Source organism: Buteo buteo, chromosome 15 (genome assembly GCF_964188355.1).
Source record: "Buteo buteo chromosome 15, bButBut1.hap1.1, whole genome shotgun sequence".
NCBI lineage: Eukaryota > Metazoa > Chordata > Aves > Accipitriformes > Accipitridae > Buteo > Buteo buteo.
Window position 1 is genome coordinate 6811326 of NC_134185.1, and position 19353 is coordinate 6830678.

The 19353-nt window shown below is 35.0% G+C and overlaps 1 protein-coding gene across 6 annotated transcripts in view; it reads left to right on the forward strand.

Annotated features, from left to right (window-relative positions):
- The window catches only part of SENP6 (SUMO specific peptidase 6), an 83926-nt gene that overhangs the window by 21685 nt on the left and 42888 nt on the right, over window positions 1-19353 (forward strand). For 3 of the 6 annotated variants that reach the window (XM_075046469.1, XM_075046471.1, XM_075046473.1), the window contains 4 exons: window positions 5401-5464; window positions 6098-6234; window positions 12591-12692; window positions 17635-17655. In XM_075046469.1, the coding sequence (XP_074902570.1) occupies window positions 5401-5464; window positions 6098-6234; window positions 12591-12692; window positions 17635-17655 (324 nt within the window). Of the gene's footprint in view, window positions 1-1744; window positions 1877-5400; window positions 5465-6097; window positions 6235-12590; window positions 12693-17634; window positions 17656-19353 lie in introns of those variants that run through there. The other 3 variants (XM_075046474.1, XM_075046470.1, XM_075046472.1) reach the window with 2 other exon arrangements.

Sequence of the window (19353 nt, forward strand, 5' to 3'; positions counted from 1 at the left end):
GGTTACAACAACTTTTTAAAAGGTTCTCAAACTAAGGGCATTTTAGTTTTATAAAAATAAGCTTGCTTTTTTCCTTAGCAATTTTACATCCATTTCTGGTGCAGTAGTAGCAGTACATACAATACAGTTAGTATTTGCATTTTACTTGTCTTCAGAAATAAGTAACTCACGTTTGTAAGCATAGCAGCTTTTTTCTTCTAGTAATTTACTGCCATTTTCCGTCTGTCTCCAGCTGATGGTGACTTAAGAAGACAGAATGAGATATGTATAGTGTAGTGATGCTAAAAAAAAATTAAAGTTTGAAAAACTGATTATGGAACGTATGCTTTATATAATTGTATCTGATTTTAAGATGGTATTTCTGAGTGATTTTTTTCATTCCTTTCAAATATCCTGTACAATAAACATTTTTTCTGTAGCCAATATTGAAATTTTATTACCTACTCACGCCAGTAATTCTGTTTTATACCTGTGAATTATGCAGAATCTTATCTGAAAGTATAGATAAAAGAGCAGCTGAAAATTGATTTAAACTGGAGATCCTGCCTTTTTTGCTTACCCATCCTCTAATACCATTTCAGGCAACTTTTCACTCCCTCCAAACGACTATGTGCTCTAAGCTGCCCACATATTTACTTTTGGTAACACCTGGGGGTTTTTTGTCTTAATGACATTGTAAGCTTTGAGCATTTTGAAATAACTTCTGTATTTTGCTTTTCTGATACATTTTTACTTTGTATAACAAAATTCTGACAGAAGAGAATCTTTAGAAAACAAATGATGTGACAGTAAATTGTCCTTTTCTTTCTAAATTCCCTTCACCCTTAGCAGAACATTTCAAAGATTAGCAGATTTAGTTCATAGAATTGTTCCAGCATAAAGCTTAGTATCACCCCAGTATTTTGAGTATACTATGCAATAAGTATGTATTCTGGCAATTTTTAAAAATGTCATTTGCTATGGTATGCTGATACTTACTATTTAACTGCATTTGTGTGTGGAGAAAGCTGTAAATCTAAGGCAGGCATCTGGATGCATCTCATGCTTGTTGTTGAGGCACTAACTAGCATTTTAGTGTCTGACCTTATCACAGCTTTTTGCCCTCTTAATGGCAGACACACAATAAGTTTGTTTTGAACTAGCCCAAGAATAACATTCCAGCACTTAAAGGATTGGCTGTGTTCTTATATTACCCCGTAAGACCTGTGCTAATGTTGTTGGTCAATACTGGATGTCTGCTTGGATTATCTTTCCTCAGTGAGATGGAACACAAAATATGTGGCTAAGGACCTCCTACCAAAGCAATTTTTAGAATAGATTGTTTTAAAAGAAGTGTGTGGTTTAACTTATTTGGCGAATTAGATCGGCTCTGTCCATAATGGTAAGGTAGTAAGTACTGAACACAAAAAGAGTAAAGAACTTTTGTAAACTGAAGAAGATTCGGAAAAGTAGATCATCACCCAACACAATAGATATATTTTTAAATGCTGCTAGAGGTGATACTTGGCGTGGAACTAGAGTTACGGAAATCCAAAATGGTGATTGACAAGTGTTTTATCCCAAAGTAAATGCCTGCAGATGATCTTCAGTCCGCTTGAAAAAGTAAAAGTAACATTTCTGATGATTTGCAAAGTTTGATCTACTTAAGATAGCAATCAAGATGACAGCAAGTGACTTGAGACTTTTCTTGCTTTGTACTCGGAGATCATACAGGAGGAGTGGAACCTTTATGTAGAACAACAGAAAAAAAGACCATTTGGTTGGTTGAACACGCTGAAACCTGTGTAGACCATCACAGAATAAATGATGGAAATGATGTGTATCTTATGTAGCAGAAGACGTGAAAGGATGGAAGATTTATGCAAACATGGCCAAAGTAATATATTAATTAAATTGATTTCTGAAATGAACATGTTATAAGATAGTTTCTAGTTTTACAGGTGATTGTTCCTGAAGTGTCTTGGATAATTTATATTTACTTCCTTTTTAATATCCAGGTAAATGTTTTCAAAATATATCTCAATATGCCCCACAGTGGTTTTGTAAACTCATGGGCCCAGTTTTCTCTTGGGTGTCATAATGTTTTTTTTTTTAATAGCCCAGACTTGGGCCTTCCACTGAGATTTGTTCAATAATGGCCTTATCAAAAAACTGAATACAAGTAAATGGCTCTAATTTATTTGCACTATGGTATCTTTTCTTAACTAACATTTTGTTTCAAAAAGTTTTAATTTTTTCCCCCTTTTATTTAGGGGCATAAACTGCTTGTTCTCTTATCTTCCTAACTGGAAAAGCAATGATACTTTTTATTATTATTATTTCTGTTTAGCTTTTTTCCAATATTTTTTTCCTTTTCATTCCTTTCTCAGAAAAAAACCCATGTTTATGTAGATGATTTATGCTTCTTTTGTGACCCTGTTAGTAAGGCACTATAGCCTTTAAATTGATAAAGAACATTTTGTTCAGAGCCTCAATTCTTAATTTTTAGCAGTTTTAGTTAAGGTTCTTTTTAACGAGATAGCATTGTGCATGAGTTGAATAATACCACTACTTCTCTTGTGCCTCTATCAGGGCTTTTTTTAATGTGCTGCCTACCACCATGTAATTTAAAATAAAGAATGTACACAGTGCACTATGAGGGGAAGTATGTCAGCCTCCTGTTTATATATGTAAGAGTTTTCAGAAAGAAATTCCAATTACATTTGAAACATTACTGGATTAGTTGGTAGTTGATAGAAATATGCTTGCAGCTCATTGGAGTGTAAACTCAGTAATCAACAGCGGTTTAAAGTTTGGGTTGCTTGTAGATAGTAGTAAAAACATGGTCTATTAAACTGAGGTATCTAACTAGCTATTGCACAGTTCTTAATGTTTTAAAACATTAAACAAATGGTAAGTGATTAGAGATAAGGAAATAGAATATATTTTTTTTTCTTGTTCAGTGCCTAAATTTGAATGTGTAATTATGAACTCCCTTTTGGAAAGAACTCTGTTTACCTAAATTACTTACTTCTATCCCCCCCCCCCCCCCTCATTTTAATAAAGACTTAACTTTAATTTGTTATAAAATTTTAATTAAAGTATTTAAAAGTTAGAAATAGTAGTTCTAATTGTGAAAATCTCTCTCTCTGGTTCCCTGGTTAAAAGTGACAAAGTGTGGAGGCATAGCCTCCTCCCAGCAAGACCACTAAGTTTCATTTCAGTAGTTTTAAAATGTTATTGTCTGGTATGTGGGAGTGTGATATAGTGGGGGTTTTTTTCCTGTCTGTATAAATTGCATGTTTTAAGCAGACAAGTGTAAGCATGTGATACATGAGCAAATAGACATTACTCAGTTGCTATGTATTCTGCTCTCTGAAAAAAGAACCTTTCTGGTACTGATGCATATACTTTGCATTCCTTAAAAACTAAAAATATTGGTTCTTTAAAAACATCCAATCCCCAAATATTTTTCTAGTCATGTCATCTTAGTTGCATTGTAAGAGTTATTCTTGTTCAGTTTAAGGATTTTTTTCAGTGTTTTGTTCATTTACAGTCTGTTACCTTCTCTCTCACCCACCCAAACACCCTTTGTTAAAATGGTTGCAGTATTATGGCATCTTGAAGCCCTAAAAATATAGCCACTGCACAAGGGCATTTTGAAAATCATCATAATTTTTGTGTGAGCTGGAGCTGAAGAAGGAAAACGTATCTAGAGGTAAAATGATCTGGCTAGGTCAACACAGTAGGTAAATGCCAGAGCTGCAGGTACCACAGGTTGCTATTCATGTCTGTGCTGCAGGGTTTTATTTATTCTTTAGGATCTGGAAATTTTCTGAAATCGTTAAACTCATCGTCTTCTGCTGAAGAGTTGAGAAACCTCTTTAAGCCTCCAGTGAAAGAATAATCTATCCTGAAAGAGAGTTTAAAAAAAATGTTATAGTATTCTAAAATTTTGATATCCATGGGTAGGCTGTACAGAAGTACAACTATACTCCTTTGTCTTTGTGACACTTTCTATTGGAAATTAGTGATGATCCACTGCACTGTTCATTTTTACCGTTACGCACCTAAAATTGTCTGTAAATGAAAGGAAAACACAACAGTGCCACTGGCTGAGCATTGACATTTACATCGTTCTTCCCATATCAGAACCAACTGTGCGCACAATCTTACCTCCTGAAATTTCAGGGTCTGCCATTCTCACCCTGAGTTAAGGACTTTTTTTTTTTTTCTTTTATTTGATGTAGGGATATCTGTATTGCATAAGGTGGAGGTGTAAATTGTAACATGAAGGGAAATCTTGTGTATGGAAAAAGTTTTTTGGGAATTAGGGCTTGGGGGGGGAAGAGTGCTGAGTAGTTACCTTACATATAAAGAGCTGAAGTCACTGTATATTGCAGTCAACATGTCATACCTGCAGCCAAGATGTGTTTCCACCTTCACCTCCATCATTGTTTCTCTTGTGTAGCTGTTCCCTTGGAACTCCTGGCATAACTGCTTGTATTCTTAAGTCATTTCTGCCTGTATGACCTTAATGAAAAACCCCCAACCATGCAATTACAAGTCGGCTAAAAGTTGTATTATTTTGTTGTGGCCAAGAGAGGAGTAACCTTACCAGGATTGATGAGAAGGGATTATCTGCAGGTTGCTTCTCCTGGAAGCTTTTCCTGGAAGCAAGAATGTGTTAGCCTAATCTAGCTGGTATCAGTATAAAATGTATGATTGGGGTTTTAATTTAAATACTAAAGATTATTTGAGGATAATTGCCCGTTACTGAAAAGAGTACGTTTTCACAGTATCATGGGTTGGGTTTCTTTTTTTGTATCTTCTTCCCTGTTATAATAGTTGAGGATTACAGACATAGAAGCACTAAAGAAACACATTTTAATGAACAGTTGAGCCAAACTGAATACGCTATTTTTAGGAAGACATATTTTGGCAGTAATTGCTATGGGATAAAATTTAGTTATATGCAAGTTCTTCTCCTAAAGCACTAAGTATGCAGTTTTAAACTACATACTTCAACATTTATATGCATGAACAAACTATGCTTTATAGGTTAATTTAGTATTTGACTCAATTTATGCATAGAATCTTTTATGATGTCAGTAACATTGCCATAACAATATTGAAGGTCCAATAGTATTCTCTTTTGAATTAATAACATCCTTTTAATTTTGCTTTTTGTGAAATAATTTGATGTACACTTTAAGTTCAGGTTCATATAATACATCTGGATCACTACGTTGCCCATTTTATGTTCCTGTTGTTTTAGGCATATATATATATATACACAATGTGTACGTGATGCATTTGAATTTAAAGAGGGAAGGAAAAAAAGCCCTCTGTGTTTAGAATGTTTTGCCAGCGCTCTGTTGCATTACAATGTATCTGCTTTTCTCTCCCACACCTATCTAGCGAGGCAAATCTGCTCAGCATAGATGACAACGATGGGCCTTTCAGTCCCAATGACGAAAGAAAGGCAAGTACTCTGTTTATCTCATAGTGAAAATGTATCTTTAAAGTTTGCTGGGTTCTTAAATAATGTTGCATAGTCATGATGTGGTATTACAATATGAAAGTTTGTGTGTTGATCTAGCAACATACACTGAAGCTATTTATCTGCCTACCCTTAATGGTTTTGTTCCTCTTAATCCTATAGATCTTGTTGGTTTGTATAGTATTCTGAAAACATGAGCATGAATAACTAGTTTTAAGTTCAGCCAATTATCGTTAATGGGATTCTGTTTTTTAATTAAAAATATTAATCATTATATCCCATGATTGTTTACTGTCAGGTTCCCAATTTTGTGCGTGTGTGTATATAAAAGGAGAAGATACATAGGCAAAACCCATGCTTTTTGTGGTTTTTTATGTATACTGAAATAGCTTATACCTGCAAGATGCTTCATAATACTTTGAAGATGTTAATATTTTGTTTAGTAAGGAATCCTAGTGAGTAAGGGTGTAGATGGGGTATATTTTACATGAAATTTGGTACAAAAGCAGTCTGAAAATGAAGCCAAAGTAATATTTGTATAAATATTTTGTAATTAGTTTTTTTTTTCTAACTTTTATACAAGTATTTTAATATATGTGAATTCTGTTCTTACAGTCACTTCGTTGTCGACCTGGAGCTGTCGGCACCAGTGGTGATTCCATAAAAACATATGCAAGGCGAGGCAAAGCTGGAAGACTTTTTAAAGGGAACTCAATTGGCCTCAACATGATGGGAAATAGCAAGAAACTGAGGTACTACATTTAGTGTTATGTTTACTTACCTACTTAATCATTGATATAAATCAATGCTGAATGAACAGAACTTGTAGTACATTTGCATTATCTGCTATGCATTTTAAGAAGCTACGCTGTTCTGTGCTTCTGAGCAAAGATAGAAAAATAGATTAAGGTCTTTCCTCTTCCAAAATGTTAAATAGCACATTAGTGAAATACCAGAATATTATTAAAATATAGTTAGAGCATTCGCTGGCATACTTGTCAGTGCCTTACCAATGTTGTCTGCGTGTGCTATTTTTTCCTCTGTAGTGCTACCAGGTAGAAGAATATTTCTAACATCCCCATCAAGAATTTCTTCTTTCTATGACTCTGGATTGCCAAGGTTAACTCAGGATGCATACTCTTGTTTTCCTTATTGCAAGGTATCATTTGGCTTAGGAGTCACAGACTGTTCCTTTAAAGGATTCAGCAAATACCTACACTCCTACATGATAGCTTGAAATTGTCACTTGCATTTAGAGCTGACAGGAACAGTGTTTAAGCATTCAGTGCTGTACTTGGTTGTTACTACCGTCCCTAGCTTGTAACAGACCGATCTCTTTATTTAGTATAAAATAAGAAGTGATACATTCATGTAACTTTCTGTGGGAGTGTTTCATATTGCTAAAGTGTACTCAATTTGGTTACCTTTGCAGGAAGGAAAAGTTAGTAGGACAGCTAGCTATAGTTGGGCCAGTCATCAAATATCTAACCCATGTGTAGCTGTATGAAGGATGTCCTTATCTTCATTCTTGCATGCTGATCCACAGAGCATTGTTGGTTAGTGGGACCATCTTATTACAGAGGCAATTGAGAAAATAAACCCTTGAAGTCCTGTGTGATGTGTGTCCTCTGTTGCAGTTTTGATCTTAGAGCCTAACGTACAGGGAACAAATCTAGAATTTCCAGTCTGGACTGGTGGTCCATCAGTTTGATAGAGAAGAACGAATACAAGAATTGTACATACTTCAGTCAAAATAAAGACTCTTCTTGCCTTTATGTTGTAATTGTAACCTATTCCCACATATTAGTCTATCTTGGAGAATTTCAAAACCTAGGTGGCCCTTCACCCACTGTCTTAACCAAATGTGATACATATCGCTGTAATTTAGTTTTTCTGTAGCTTGTGGATGGTCTTAAGTTCATCCATACTCTTGAATAAAAAAAACCCCCGCAAAACAAACAAAAAACCCCAACAAACCCAAAACAAAACTAACCCCCACGGATCCTGATTTTTCTGATAAACGGCCAGTTATGAACGTTTTCTTGTTGGGGACTACTGCTGTAAGGACCACATAAACAACGGTTTAGCTTATTAGGTGAATGAAGGATACTCTTACTCTGCATTCTTATTTAGTGGCTTAGTTTTCACAAAGAACAGTGACACTTTCACTGACCAGTAGGGTTCTGCATTCGTAACAGTTCAAGTTATTGTTATAACCAATGTGCCATTGCATAGGGGATTGTTTGGGTATATGCAATGTACGTTTGGAACAGTAACTACATGATATTAAGTATTGTATACTAGATTATTTTGAGTAAGCTTAAGTGTGTCTTTATTTATATTTTTTTAAGTTTTCAATAATGAACTTGTCTGAAGAGTCATGATTTCTAGCTAAATGTTAGATTAATGAAGACAAAAAAGGCACGTATACTTATATAAAAGTATTAATCTCTCCCATCCCATCACCGTTTAAAAATTCACCTCTGCTTGTAGAGTTTTATTGTGTAGGGTTTGTTCATATAAACCTGAATCAAAATCACTGCCTTCTCAATGTCCAATGTAACATAAAAGCAATAAGTGCATTCTCTCCACAGATGTTTCAGACCTGATAGATCAGATCCACAGATCAGACATTTACAAAAAAGATATTGCTGAGCTTTTTTGGTGAGAGTGCACCTACGTTTTCCCTCCCTTCCTTTGATGGCAATACAGACAGTGTCTTGGTTTTTGAGATAGACTAATAGGATGTTATGTGGAACTTAAAAGCTTTTTTTAAATAAAATGGATTTAGTAATGGCAAGTTTTTTGTTATAGGTTAAAAGTTGTGCCATTGCACAGGGGTCTATTATTTTTCAATACATTCAAGCACCTCCTTGGCAATTATTGCTAACTCTGAACATGGGTTCTTACTTCCATCATTCTTTTCACATTTACACAACTTAGGACAGTACTTCGTTATCCTTGATTTATGCTATGCAAATGATGTTTTGTGTTTCAGTCTTTAATTTTTAGTACATACAACAGATCTATAAGATTACATACAGGTTTCTGGCTTGCTTCTTTTCAAATTGACCAGTTCTTATGAAACCTCAGCAATTATTTGCCTTAAAAACAAAAAAGACTCAAAACAAGAGTAATGAAGAAGCCTGTGCATGTACATTATATTTGTTTTTTGTTTTGAGTACACCTAACCATTTAAAATAAGATTCCTCTAATCCTCTGGAAACCAGAATTTTCTTCTGTCTGGCTGTGGGATTTGTAGTGAAATTCAACCTTCCTCTGTAATTTTTCTCCCTTTTCTGTTAAAGCAGTCTTGAGTGTGTATGTGTGTTTTTTTTCTTAAGTTCCAGAAAGGTGTGTGGGTTTTATTTTGTTTTTAAGGTAAATAATTGCTGAGTGTTTTTTTGTTTTGTTTTGTGTGGTTTTTTTTTGTTTGTTTGTTTGTTTGTTTTTAAGACGGTCTAAGCATTTAGTTCAGGCATTCTGTTACTTGGACTGGGACTGCCTTCTATTGACAAATGCTACCTTATAAACCTAAGACCTACCGATCTGTTGCATGGGTGTTACCTTACATAAAGGTCACATCATCTACTTTGAAAGCAGGCATCTACCTTCTGTCTAGTACTGAGTTGCATGCTGAATTGAAATGGAAAACAAAAGTATCTACCTTCTTCTTACTAAACTGTCATTAATGGAGGCATTTAGTTGAGAGTAATGGATGTGTGTAGGCCACTGTGACTGTTGTAAATACTTGATGTTTGATTAAAACTCATACTACCAACATTAACTCTTTTTCAGATTTTGGTCACTAAGTCTGCTTGGAAATGTGATTATGCTATAAGTGATTATCTTGATTTAATACCTTAATTGTGATAGTGTTATATCTTTCATAACACATGTATCACAACAAATTCCCCAAATCCATAAAGGTTTGTGATCAAGTCACTGTCTGTAGTGGACTGGAGGTGTGTTCACTTTGACACGTAGCAGGGAAGGTGCTTAATAGTTATACTTTCAATATTTTGATTCTTTAACTAGAGAAAATTCTAAAGGCTTATCATGCAGTTAAACTGCTAGATTAAGTGCCAGATCAGATACTTGAGATGCATAGTGATTTTTGTCACAAAGTTGAAGTCTCTTTTTTTTCTACCTTGTCTGCAGGATAGGGATTAAAAACTCTTAAGATCAGTGGGGCTTGACTCAAATTAGTGTTCCTGTAGTATAGCATTCCCTAAAATCCAGGGCATGAGTGATAGGAGGAAGGAATATGGAAGGATAGTGAGAAGAAATTTTCCCTGTACATCTCCACTTGCATGTGCAAAAATTTAAACCAACCAAAAAATCCACTATCAAACTCTAACTTAACCCTAATAGTTTTGTTATTTGGGTTTTTTTTTTCTGGTTTTTTTTTTGTTCGTTTGTTTTTTTTAATCATGAGGTCTTACTTTAAATTGCTTTTATCTTTGCTAGTTTTCAATAACTTGTATCAAAATTTCTCACATTATTAAGTCCCTTTTAGATTTTTTTATAATATTTTATAAAAAAAAAGTCATTTGATGAACAGCAGAATTAATGTAGTCTGTAGTTGTGTCCTGTGTTCCTGAAATGTCATGCTTCCATTACTTCTAGATCCATCTCTTTGCCCAGTGCAAGATTCCTGTGTGCTTTGCCTTTTGAATCTGTGTTGTTAAGAAGTTCCTAGTATCAGTTGATAGAATGTGATAGTGTAACCTTGTTTCCATCAAAGCCTAGACTTTAAATGATTCTGTAGTTTCTGAGATCACGTCAAGGAGACATGTATTGTTAATATATTGTAAGTTCTATGAGACTTCTAGAACATTTGTTCTTTCAAGGAACTTTCAGACCATTACATCACCCTGGTTTTAGTGTTCTATATTAATTTTCTTGAAACTGTGCTGAAACTTGTGAACCCAGATGTCAGTTCTGATGTACCCATTTTGCAACTTGCTGGGATGTCATGATTAAATTTTCTGGTGATTCTGTCTGCACTGGGTATGTTCTATTCAAAGAACAGGATTATAGAGCAGGTTGTATTTTACAGCTGTCCTACTTGGAAGCATATCTGACGCCATATGAACCATTTAAGTGTGCCATCTAGAACAGTCTGCTTTGACTCAAATCTGATCACCCAGCAGGCTGCGATATTCTATTCCAGCACCTACTGGAGTTTCTCACTACTTGAGTGTGAGGCACAAAGCAGAAGCGCTGCTTAACACTTCTTTGTGCTACAGAGACACAAGACTTGGAGTTTCCCAATCATGATAGTTTGGCAAAGCTCAGATTCAACAAATAAAATGATAAAATGTGAGATTAGGTGTGTTTGTAGACTTGCTTGCTTGTTTAAACTCCGTAAGTCTTAAGCATTTGAGAAGGAATTCCTGCGCTCCACTTGTGTTTTCTTCTCTAGTATCTCTTTCAAAGACACTAAGCTGGAAGCCAGAGAGGATTTGAGACACCCTAAGGTATTTAGGGCAAGTAGCTGTCAGCTTTTTATTTCTCAGGTGACAACATTAAACAGAAGGTTGACTGTAATTTAGTCTCGATGATGACTGACCAGCTGGAGTTGCATAGTCTCGACTTGGAAGCATGTAGGATGTGTGTGTTTACTTTCAAGAGGTTGGTGTTTGAATGGGATGCTATTAGGTTAGTTTTTAGGAGTTGAACTGTTAAAGTCAGAACATTTATGATGTTTCTAAACTTCATATTCTAGAAAAGACAATTTTACTATGTGGTTGGTTTTGACAGGTCTTGTTCTGCTATGTTCATGGTTATGTTATGATCAGTCAGATCATAACAGTCATAATCAGTCAGAAATGCTCTGAAAGCTTCTAATATTGACTTATAATACTCAATATAATGCTCCCCAAAAGGTTTGTAGTGCTAAAGTGAAAAGAAATTTAAAAAGCAAGCTAGCAGTTTGCTCACTTTCACCTTTTGTGGGAATGTAGAGGAAGGATTAGGAATTGGTTGTCAGCTTTTGGGGGAATTTTGGTACTTCAGGTTTTTTTCATTGTTCATAACAGAACAAATAGCAGGACCAAAACTTCTGTTGCATAGTATTTCTGAGAAATATTTTGTATCAATCGGAGTGCTTTTTCACATCATTTTATTCAGTGCAACTAAAATTTCCAAGCAATTTTACAAGCAAAATTTAAGCATTGTATTTCCATAATTTGAAACAATTTGCATTATCAACATGCCATCTATTAAAAGTTGCATGTTTTTTGAACATTTCAAATGTAGTATTGTGTGTCCTGCCACAGAAGTGTGCAGGATAATTGTTAGGGTCTAATGACTGTCGAAGGAGTACTATATTACTAATCTACTGTATCTTTGTATCAGCTTTTGCTAGAGAGGATAATGGTAAGTAATCTTCTCTCCAGAATTACTTGTTTTACATAGTAATGAGATTAAAGTGTCAAAAGGCAACAAATGAAGAAACAAAAAAAATGTTAAAAGACGTTGGTGAATATATTATCTCTGTGCAGAGTCCTGCTGAGATATTTGAGCACCTGAGAATCTTTTATTTTGGGAATGTATTGTGTTGTTTCAGTTACTAGCCATCTTACATCTACAAGTTTTCTGTGTTTATTTTCCCTTATGAGTAATAAGATAAGAGAAATTCCTGAATGTGCAATTCAATCCGTTCACGTTTTGCCCTTTAAGTCATATTAAAGTAGTTAATATTATGCCTTAATAAAATGTATAGATGGAAATATAAAAATAATTATAAATCGTTATAATTCATTAAAAAAGCCAATGTCTTTTTGCAGTGATGGGGTTGAGTAAAAGAGCTGTTTCACAGTGTTTTGGATGTTGATAACATTTTTAAAAATCTTAACTTTTTCTTCCAGGGGAAAAAGAAAGAAAATTGTGTATATTCTTATTTGTCTATTTTATTCTAGACAGAATGTTTTTATGCCTGTCAGAGGGTGCTTATAAGTTGTATTATTGATTCAGAAATACTGCATTGATTTGTGGTTTTGTATGGCTGTTATTGTAAAAGCAGAACACCACAATTTTTAGCTAAGACAATGTACAAATACGCGAGACCCTTTTCTTAAACACTTTTTCTGTATGTTTGCAGTGAAAATGCTCAGAATATGTCCTGTCCTGTAACTGTAGTACATGGTAGACGTTTTCACCATGCGCATGCACAGACAGCAGTAGTAAAAACAGCAGCCCAAAGGTAAGACTACATTTGTTTTCTCCAGATGTTCCAACTGAAAAAAGTTCTTTCTGGTTTTGTATGTAATGGTTTTCCTTATGCTGTGAAGTGTTTTAAGGAAACATAAGTAATTACATGGTGCATTCTTGATCATGAGCTTTGTTCTTAATTACTGAAGTTTCATAAAACTTACCATTTAGGACTTATATAATCTTAGTATTTACTCATTTTAAAGCACACTATGGCACATGTTCAGTAGGAGAGCATCTGCTGATGTGAATACATTTAGAAAATCTTTGAAATGGACAAACATAGTATGCAGTAGAAATTCACATAACTGCAGCATGATCATCAAATACTAATTCACAGAAACTCCAGCTTGAATAAAATCTACCTAAAGATTAAGTTACAGATCTGTTGATTCTATGTAGTCTGTAAATACAGTATAAAACACATAAACTGGGACATCTCACAGAAGCAAGGTTTTGCATTTATATAAATAATTGTTAGAATGGAGGACTGGAAGCTGGGGAATCTTACTCAGCTATACTGAATTAAACTTGATTGTTTTGAAAACTTAAAACTACATCAGACTTCTATAAATTGCAGGGTTGTTTTTTAATTTTTTCTTACAGGCTTTTCACACCCAACGTGTGTCACAAACATTTGAGCTAACCATTGCTTTAAGGAATTTTCTTTCAAAATTTGTGCATTCAGAGCTCTTTTTATCTATGAATTTCATAGATTTCAACCAGTCTACGAGTGCTTCATCCTGCTCGCGTTTTGTAGCTTCTTTCTTCAGCCCCCTTTTTTCCTCTCTTATTTTTTAGTATAGATTTTTTTGGGGTGGTGGGATCACACGTAGGCATCATCCTCTTTTTTTATACCACTTCCCTCACTTTCATTTGCCATCTTCAGAAAAACAAAGCCCATATACTAATGTGAATGAATGATGTGATCCAAACATGTATTAGGGTAGTCTGGCATTGAAGAAACAGACTGAAAAATGGGTTTTGCAGTCCTGTCCCTGAGGACCTACACCATTGTTGCCTCCTTCCATTTTAAACTGTACTGTCACCTATAAATGGAAAATTGCATGGACATTTCCTTCCCCTTAGTAATAACAGATGCAGTAGTAGAGATCTCCCTTTTCTTTACATTTCTTCCCATCATTGCAAGGCAGGGATGACTAAGGAGGATTGGCAGAACTTTTCCCACAAATTAAACTGAAAGATGAGGTTTGTTATCAGTGTGGTTTAGGCTGAACCTTAGTTCTTCTTACACGCAGTCCTTTTTAGAACGTTTTTGCTCAATGTTCCATTGAGGAAAGCAGGGGGCATCTCTGGGCATTCATGCCCTTACCTTTCACTTTTTTTTTTTTGTAATTCTAAGGGATAAAATCTTGATCTGCAGTGCAAATTAAAAGATTTGAAGTAAGCAAAATCATGCAAGACTGCTCTTTCTTGGATCTCTGAATGTTGACCTTAATAATACTAGTGTAATTGATTAAGCTTTGTTGCAAGATGGTTCTTTGAAACAGCTAGTCAACATAGATTCATCTCATCTAGTTAAGTGCGTAGGCTTCTTCAGCATGCAAGAGAGTCTGCTCCAGAGATTCTTAGTTTTGAGGAGATGTTAGACTTGCCTGCTTGCCTTTCTCACCTATGGGACTTGCTTCTTTATAAGCTTACAATGTAATGTGGGGGAAAAAAAAAGTAGCAACTTCATATGTGTGACACGCAGAAAGAAAACTAATGCATAATATAGGCAAGCTGAATATTGCATGAAGTAATTGGGTAGTAGTCATCTTGAATGTTTCTAAATATGTTTTCTTTCAGGGTTGTTATTGTAGTTAATTTACATTAACAGACAATTAACTCAGCTAAGAATATTTTAGGAGTTTCAAAGGCAGGGAATAGTCATAAGAATTCCAAGCAATGTTTTGCTACTGGAGGATGTCAGAACCAGCATGATCTAATGGACTTGAGGGTGAGCTTTACAGAGGAACTGTGCAAAGGATTTTTAATTCCAGTATCTTTTGCCAGTTGACTCAACTGACTACTTTTTAAAAGCTTCTAAATCTGTTTCTGAGTTAGAGGATTGAAAATTAGTAGAACATGGCCTCCCGTCATACTTTTTTTTTTTTTTGTAATTAAAAAAGAAGGGGGATCTCAAGGCTTCTTGATGTGGAAAAGGTAGGTTTATGAACGAGAAGACAATAGTTGTTAGAAAAAAAGTAACTAAAATAGGACTAGAAAACTGTTCATAATACAAAATTCCAGTGCATATAAAGTGGGTAATTTTTTTGTCCTATATTTTTAGTTGTTTAGGATTTTTTCATATCTTTTTTTGATAGTTTTTACTGATATTAGACAATAGTTGAGTTTAAAAGTAATATCTGATGGTGTCTCCTCAGAAAGGAGTATATGCAGAGAATGTGGGTGGCAAACCAAGAAGAAAATTCTAGGTATATATCAAGACAAAGAAAAGCTGGTAGCATGGAAATTGAGTTCTAAGGTGTTGGGGTTTTTTTCCTATGCTTATCTACAGGCAACACAAAGTTGTGTTCTTTTACGTTGTTTGCATTTGTAGAATTGTTTTATGGTATGGTGATCAGTAACAACATGGGGAAAATAGTTTTAACTAACCTAACATTGTTCTTAAATCTATAGTGGATTATTGAAAGGATAACAAAAAATAAAACCATTATTAAATTACTTCTGAGCAGATTGAGTCTCTGGCACTGATGTTACAGATTCTGTTATTAATACTAGATTCTTTGAGTGAGGATGGTGTCACATGCAGCAAGCTAATTATGAAACTCAGTTGTAATCTCTATCAAGTTGAATTTGGAGCTTGTGATGTGTACTGTATTTCTCATCTCTTTGTCCAACTTTTTTGCACATGCATGTTGATTTAAATTCTGGCTGAGTATCTGTTTTGCTCATATTTAAAATACAAGTTTCCAGTACAACAGAATTGGACATTTCAACATAATATTTTGATAAATATTATTCATGTTTTTTCCAGTGAACTCTGGGGATGAAATTAAAATTTGTTCACTTCTGATACAACAGATTTTCAGATACAGCTTAGCCTAGTGTTGTAGTTGGTTCAAACTATTTTGCTTCATGTCATGGATGCATAGTTCTATCTTATGCTATTGACTGGCTGTTCTCTAAGACTTGGCGTTGGAATAGCATGTATGCATAGCAAGTCTAAGAAATCTTATGCATGAGCTGCATGAAGCAATTCGTAGGGACACTGCTCATTATAATTCCTGGATCTGTCCATGATTCTCATTTCTTAATCTTTCTGAGATGTAAAAGTGAGAATTCTTTTAAATGCATTATATTAATATGGGTTTTGGTGGACTTGGCAGTGTTAGGTTTACGGTTGGACTCGATGATCTTAAAGGTCTTTTCCAACCTAAATGATTCTATGATTCTGTGATTCTATGATTTAAAACAAGCGAGGCATCTGATGTTATGACAGTGTACAGTATCAGGCATTCTGGAAATTTTTTCCTGCCTTTAAGTTTCCTTAGCATTAAAATTTACAATTCTTAACAGTGTGACTCTTCAGAGCACCTGTAAACAGTTAATCCAAGTTGCATATTAACTGTGGCAAGGATGCAAAGATACTGGACATGGCTCCATAGGGACATGGTTTGGATCTGACTGGATTTCTAAACTCAGATGTGACCCGCACAAAACCAGTGTTTAATTTTTGTAAAGGCTAGCTCCCATTGGAAGCAATTTTTCCTCACTTACATGCACCATTGGCTGATTACCCCCACCCCAGTATAAGTTGCAGTGGTCACATTCCGTTTTGAATTCCTTTTACTCTCTTCCCAGACCACTGTGGACATTGAATGTGTTTTCACACTGCACTCTCTAGGATTATCAGGATTACCTTTTTACCTGGTTTACTTTCAATCCTGCTGTTCCTCTGGGTAACAGAGTTAGAGAGTTTGCTGTATTCTTGTGGGTGTTCTGTTTGTGAAAAGGAAAGGAGAATGAGTTTATATTACTCTGCAATATCATTACTCTGTTTAATTTGACTGAAGTAAAACAGGAAACAGTTTGAATTTGTTCTGTTTTAGAATAATGTTAGTGTAATGCATATATGACAGAAGTTTGTTCGGCCTTTGATATTTGGGAGGAATGGCCATGGAGATTAAAAGCTTACAGTATTCCATATTGCAAGTTTCAAAAAGGCATGAGAGAGAAAAATACTGTTTTCAAGTTGTCTTCACGCTGTGCTATTTTTATATCAGTCTTGGTATACAAAGGACTTGAGTTGTGAGCACCAGCTATGTTCACTGATGTTAAAGGTGATGCTTCTGAAACTAATTCTGGCCCTAATTCTTAAATATTTTTGGAGATTCTTTTTAGCCAAAACCTCAGGAGGAGGCTGGTTGCTTCTGTTTATCTTTCTCTGTCCAGTAGCAGATTGCATGTGGTCTCCTAAATATTTAAGTAGTGCTTTCTGAATTTTTATTTTATCAATTTAAACACTTAAGTATTTTTGGAATAGTTGGAAACAAGTTGTTTTGTAAATTTGTTTTATCTTCTTTTGCATGGTGATCAGGGATTGGAAATGAGACTTGATCTTAATTCATGTATTAAGGTTCTGTCATATCAGGTTCTATGTTGCAGTGAATTAAGTGAGACGACCAGGTTGAGTCCAGAATTAATCAAATTTTACACACCAAAAAAGAGGCAAGACAATGTAGTCTTTAGACCACTGACTGTTGCTGTCTATCAAATAACATTTGTGCATTTATAATTAATGTTACAAAAATGCTGTGAAAAATAATCTCGTTTGAAAACTAGTCCAGCGAGTGCAAGAGACAATGAAACAGTAGTAGTTTATATTTAACAACTTTTTGAATTTAGTCATGTGCAACACATGTGGGGCTCTGCATCTTATGTTTTTTTTTCTTTTTTCATATTTTAAGCAATCTGGACCGAAAGGAAAGGTAAGCTTACTGTTGATGAAATGAGCATGGCAATGAGCATTAAGAAAATTAACTGAATGAGTGCTTTATCAATGCTAGTTAAAGAATATTCAATCCAGTCAATCGTATTTGCTCATGTGTGAGGGGGGTTGGTTGGTTTTGTTCTGTTTTTGTGGTTCACTTACTCCCTTTTGCCAAAAAAGGACCTTTACATCCTCTCTAAATAATGCCTTGTTAATGTGAACTTTGGGTACATTTCCACTGGAAATTTATCTATTTATATATCCAATGTGAAAACAGATAAATTGTGACTTTCTGTGGAATTTAAGAATCCACTGCTAATTCTTTTGGTAGAGCAGCAAACTTTGTGTAGTAGAATGGTTCTGAAGCATATCTTAAGTAGGGTGTTTCAACAGCTTTCACTCTGTCATCTCAGCTCGGTATGAATAGCATTAGAGGTTTTTATTGCGTTACTGTGTACGTTCCATTCATGAAGTGTATATGTTAAAGCAATTAACAGAAAATGTATGGCAAAACCAGGCACACTGGTTTTTCATTGCTCATTTCAGGCTCATTTCTCACTCGTTTTGCATCTGGTTTACCACTGTTAATATTTTGTTAGGAATATGAAATACCATACTTTTTTTTTTTTCCTATATAGCTTAAATTTATATGTTAGTGGAAATGTTTTGTTGATAGTAATGAATTAATTGAGTTTTTGTAAATATCTTGTCTATGTAGGTGTGTTTTGGCAGTATATGCTTGATATCAGGTTGAATTGTTTAAACAGTGTATATAATGTTTAACCAATAATGATACAAGTAACACAGAAATCTAGTGTATAGCTGTTCTTTGTGAATTCAGGATTTTCTAGATTTATTTCAAATTCAGTAGTAAAATCAAGCCTTTCTGTTTTACTGCCTTTTGTTATTTCTCAAAAGAAGTATCAGAGAGATACTCAACAGTTAGTTTTGGCCCTCTAAGAAAGGATTTGATCATCCTCTCACTGTCTGGGCTTTGAGTTCATGTATTTTTTTCCTGTTCTCCTTTGTGCTGCATTTCTGTTATCAGTTAACCAGTCAGCTATTAATGTTTTTAATTTGGCACTGAATGTCATAGAACGCTAGGGTTGAGCTGCATGCTGGTGATCTTAATTTTCCCTTGGGGACACCTGCTGCTTCTTAATCCAGTACTACTGGATATGTTCTGTTTTCCTTCCCTGTTTTTTGTTGCTGTCCCAGCAGGGGAAGATGATTTAGGCAGGAGCTGCTAAAATTAGTTTTAATCATTACCATCATGATAAGTGCAGCTGCAATTCCAGACTTTCTGGGCCAAATGGGGCTACTGACCTGCGTACTAAAAACCCAACTCCCTGTGCTGCTGCTTCTCTCTTTCAGCCTTTGACTTTTGTACTCTGCTTTTTCTGTAAGACACACCGAAGGTAAATCTCACCTCAGCAGCTTGGTGCTTCCTATCTTATCATGCTTTATGCCGTTATTGTGTAATGATGTAGAAACCAACAGACTGCCTGCGGTAGTATACCTCCAAATAGTAGTATGCAAAGGCAGAGTGAGGAAGGGCTGCACAAGGCAGCCTCTCAAAGAGCCAGGCTGCATATTAAACACAGCTCTTATGTGAGCCTACACCTCAGCAAAGTTAGGAGTTGGTGCAGCATTGCACATACATGGTATTTTTTATGTGGCTCCTACCAGACCATGG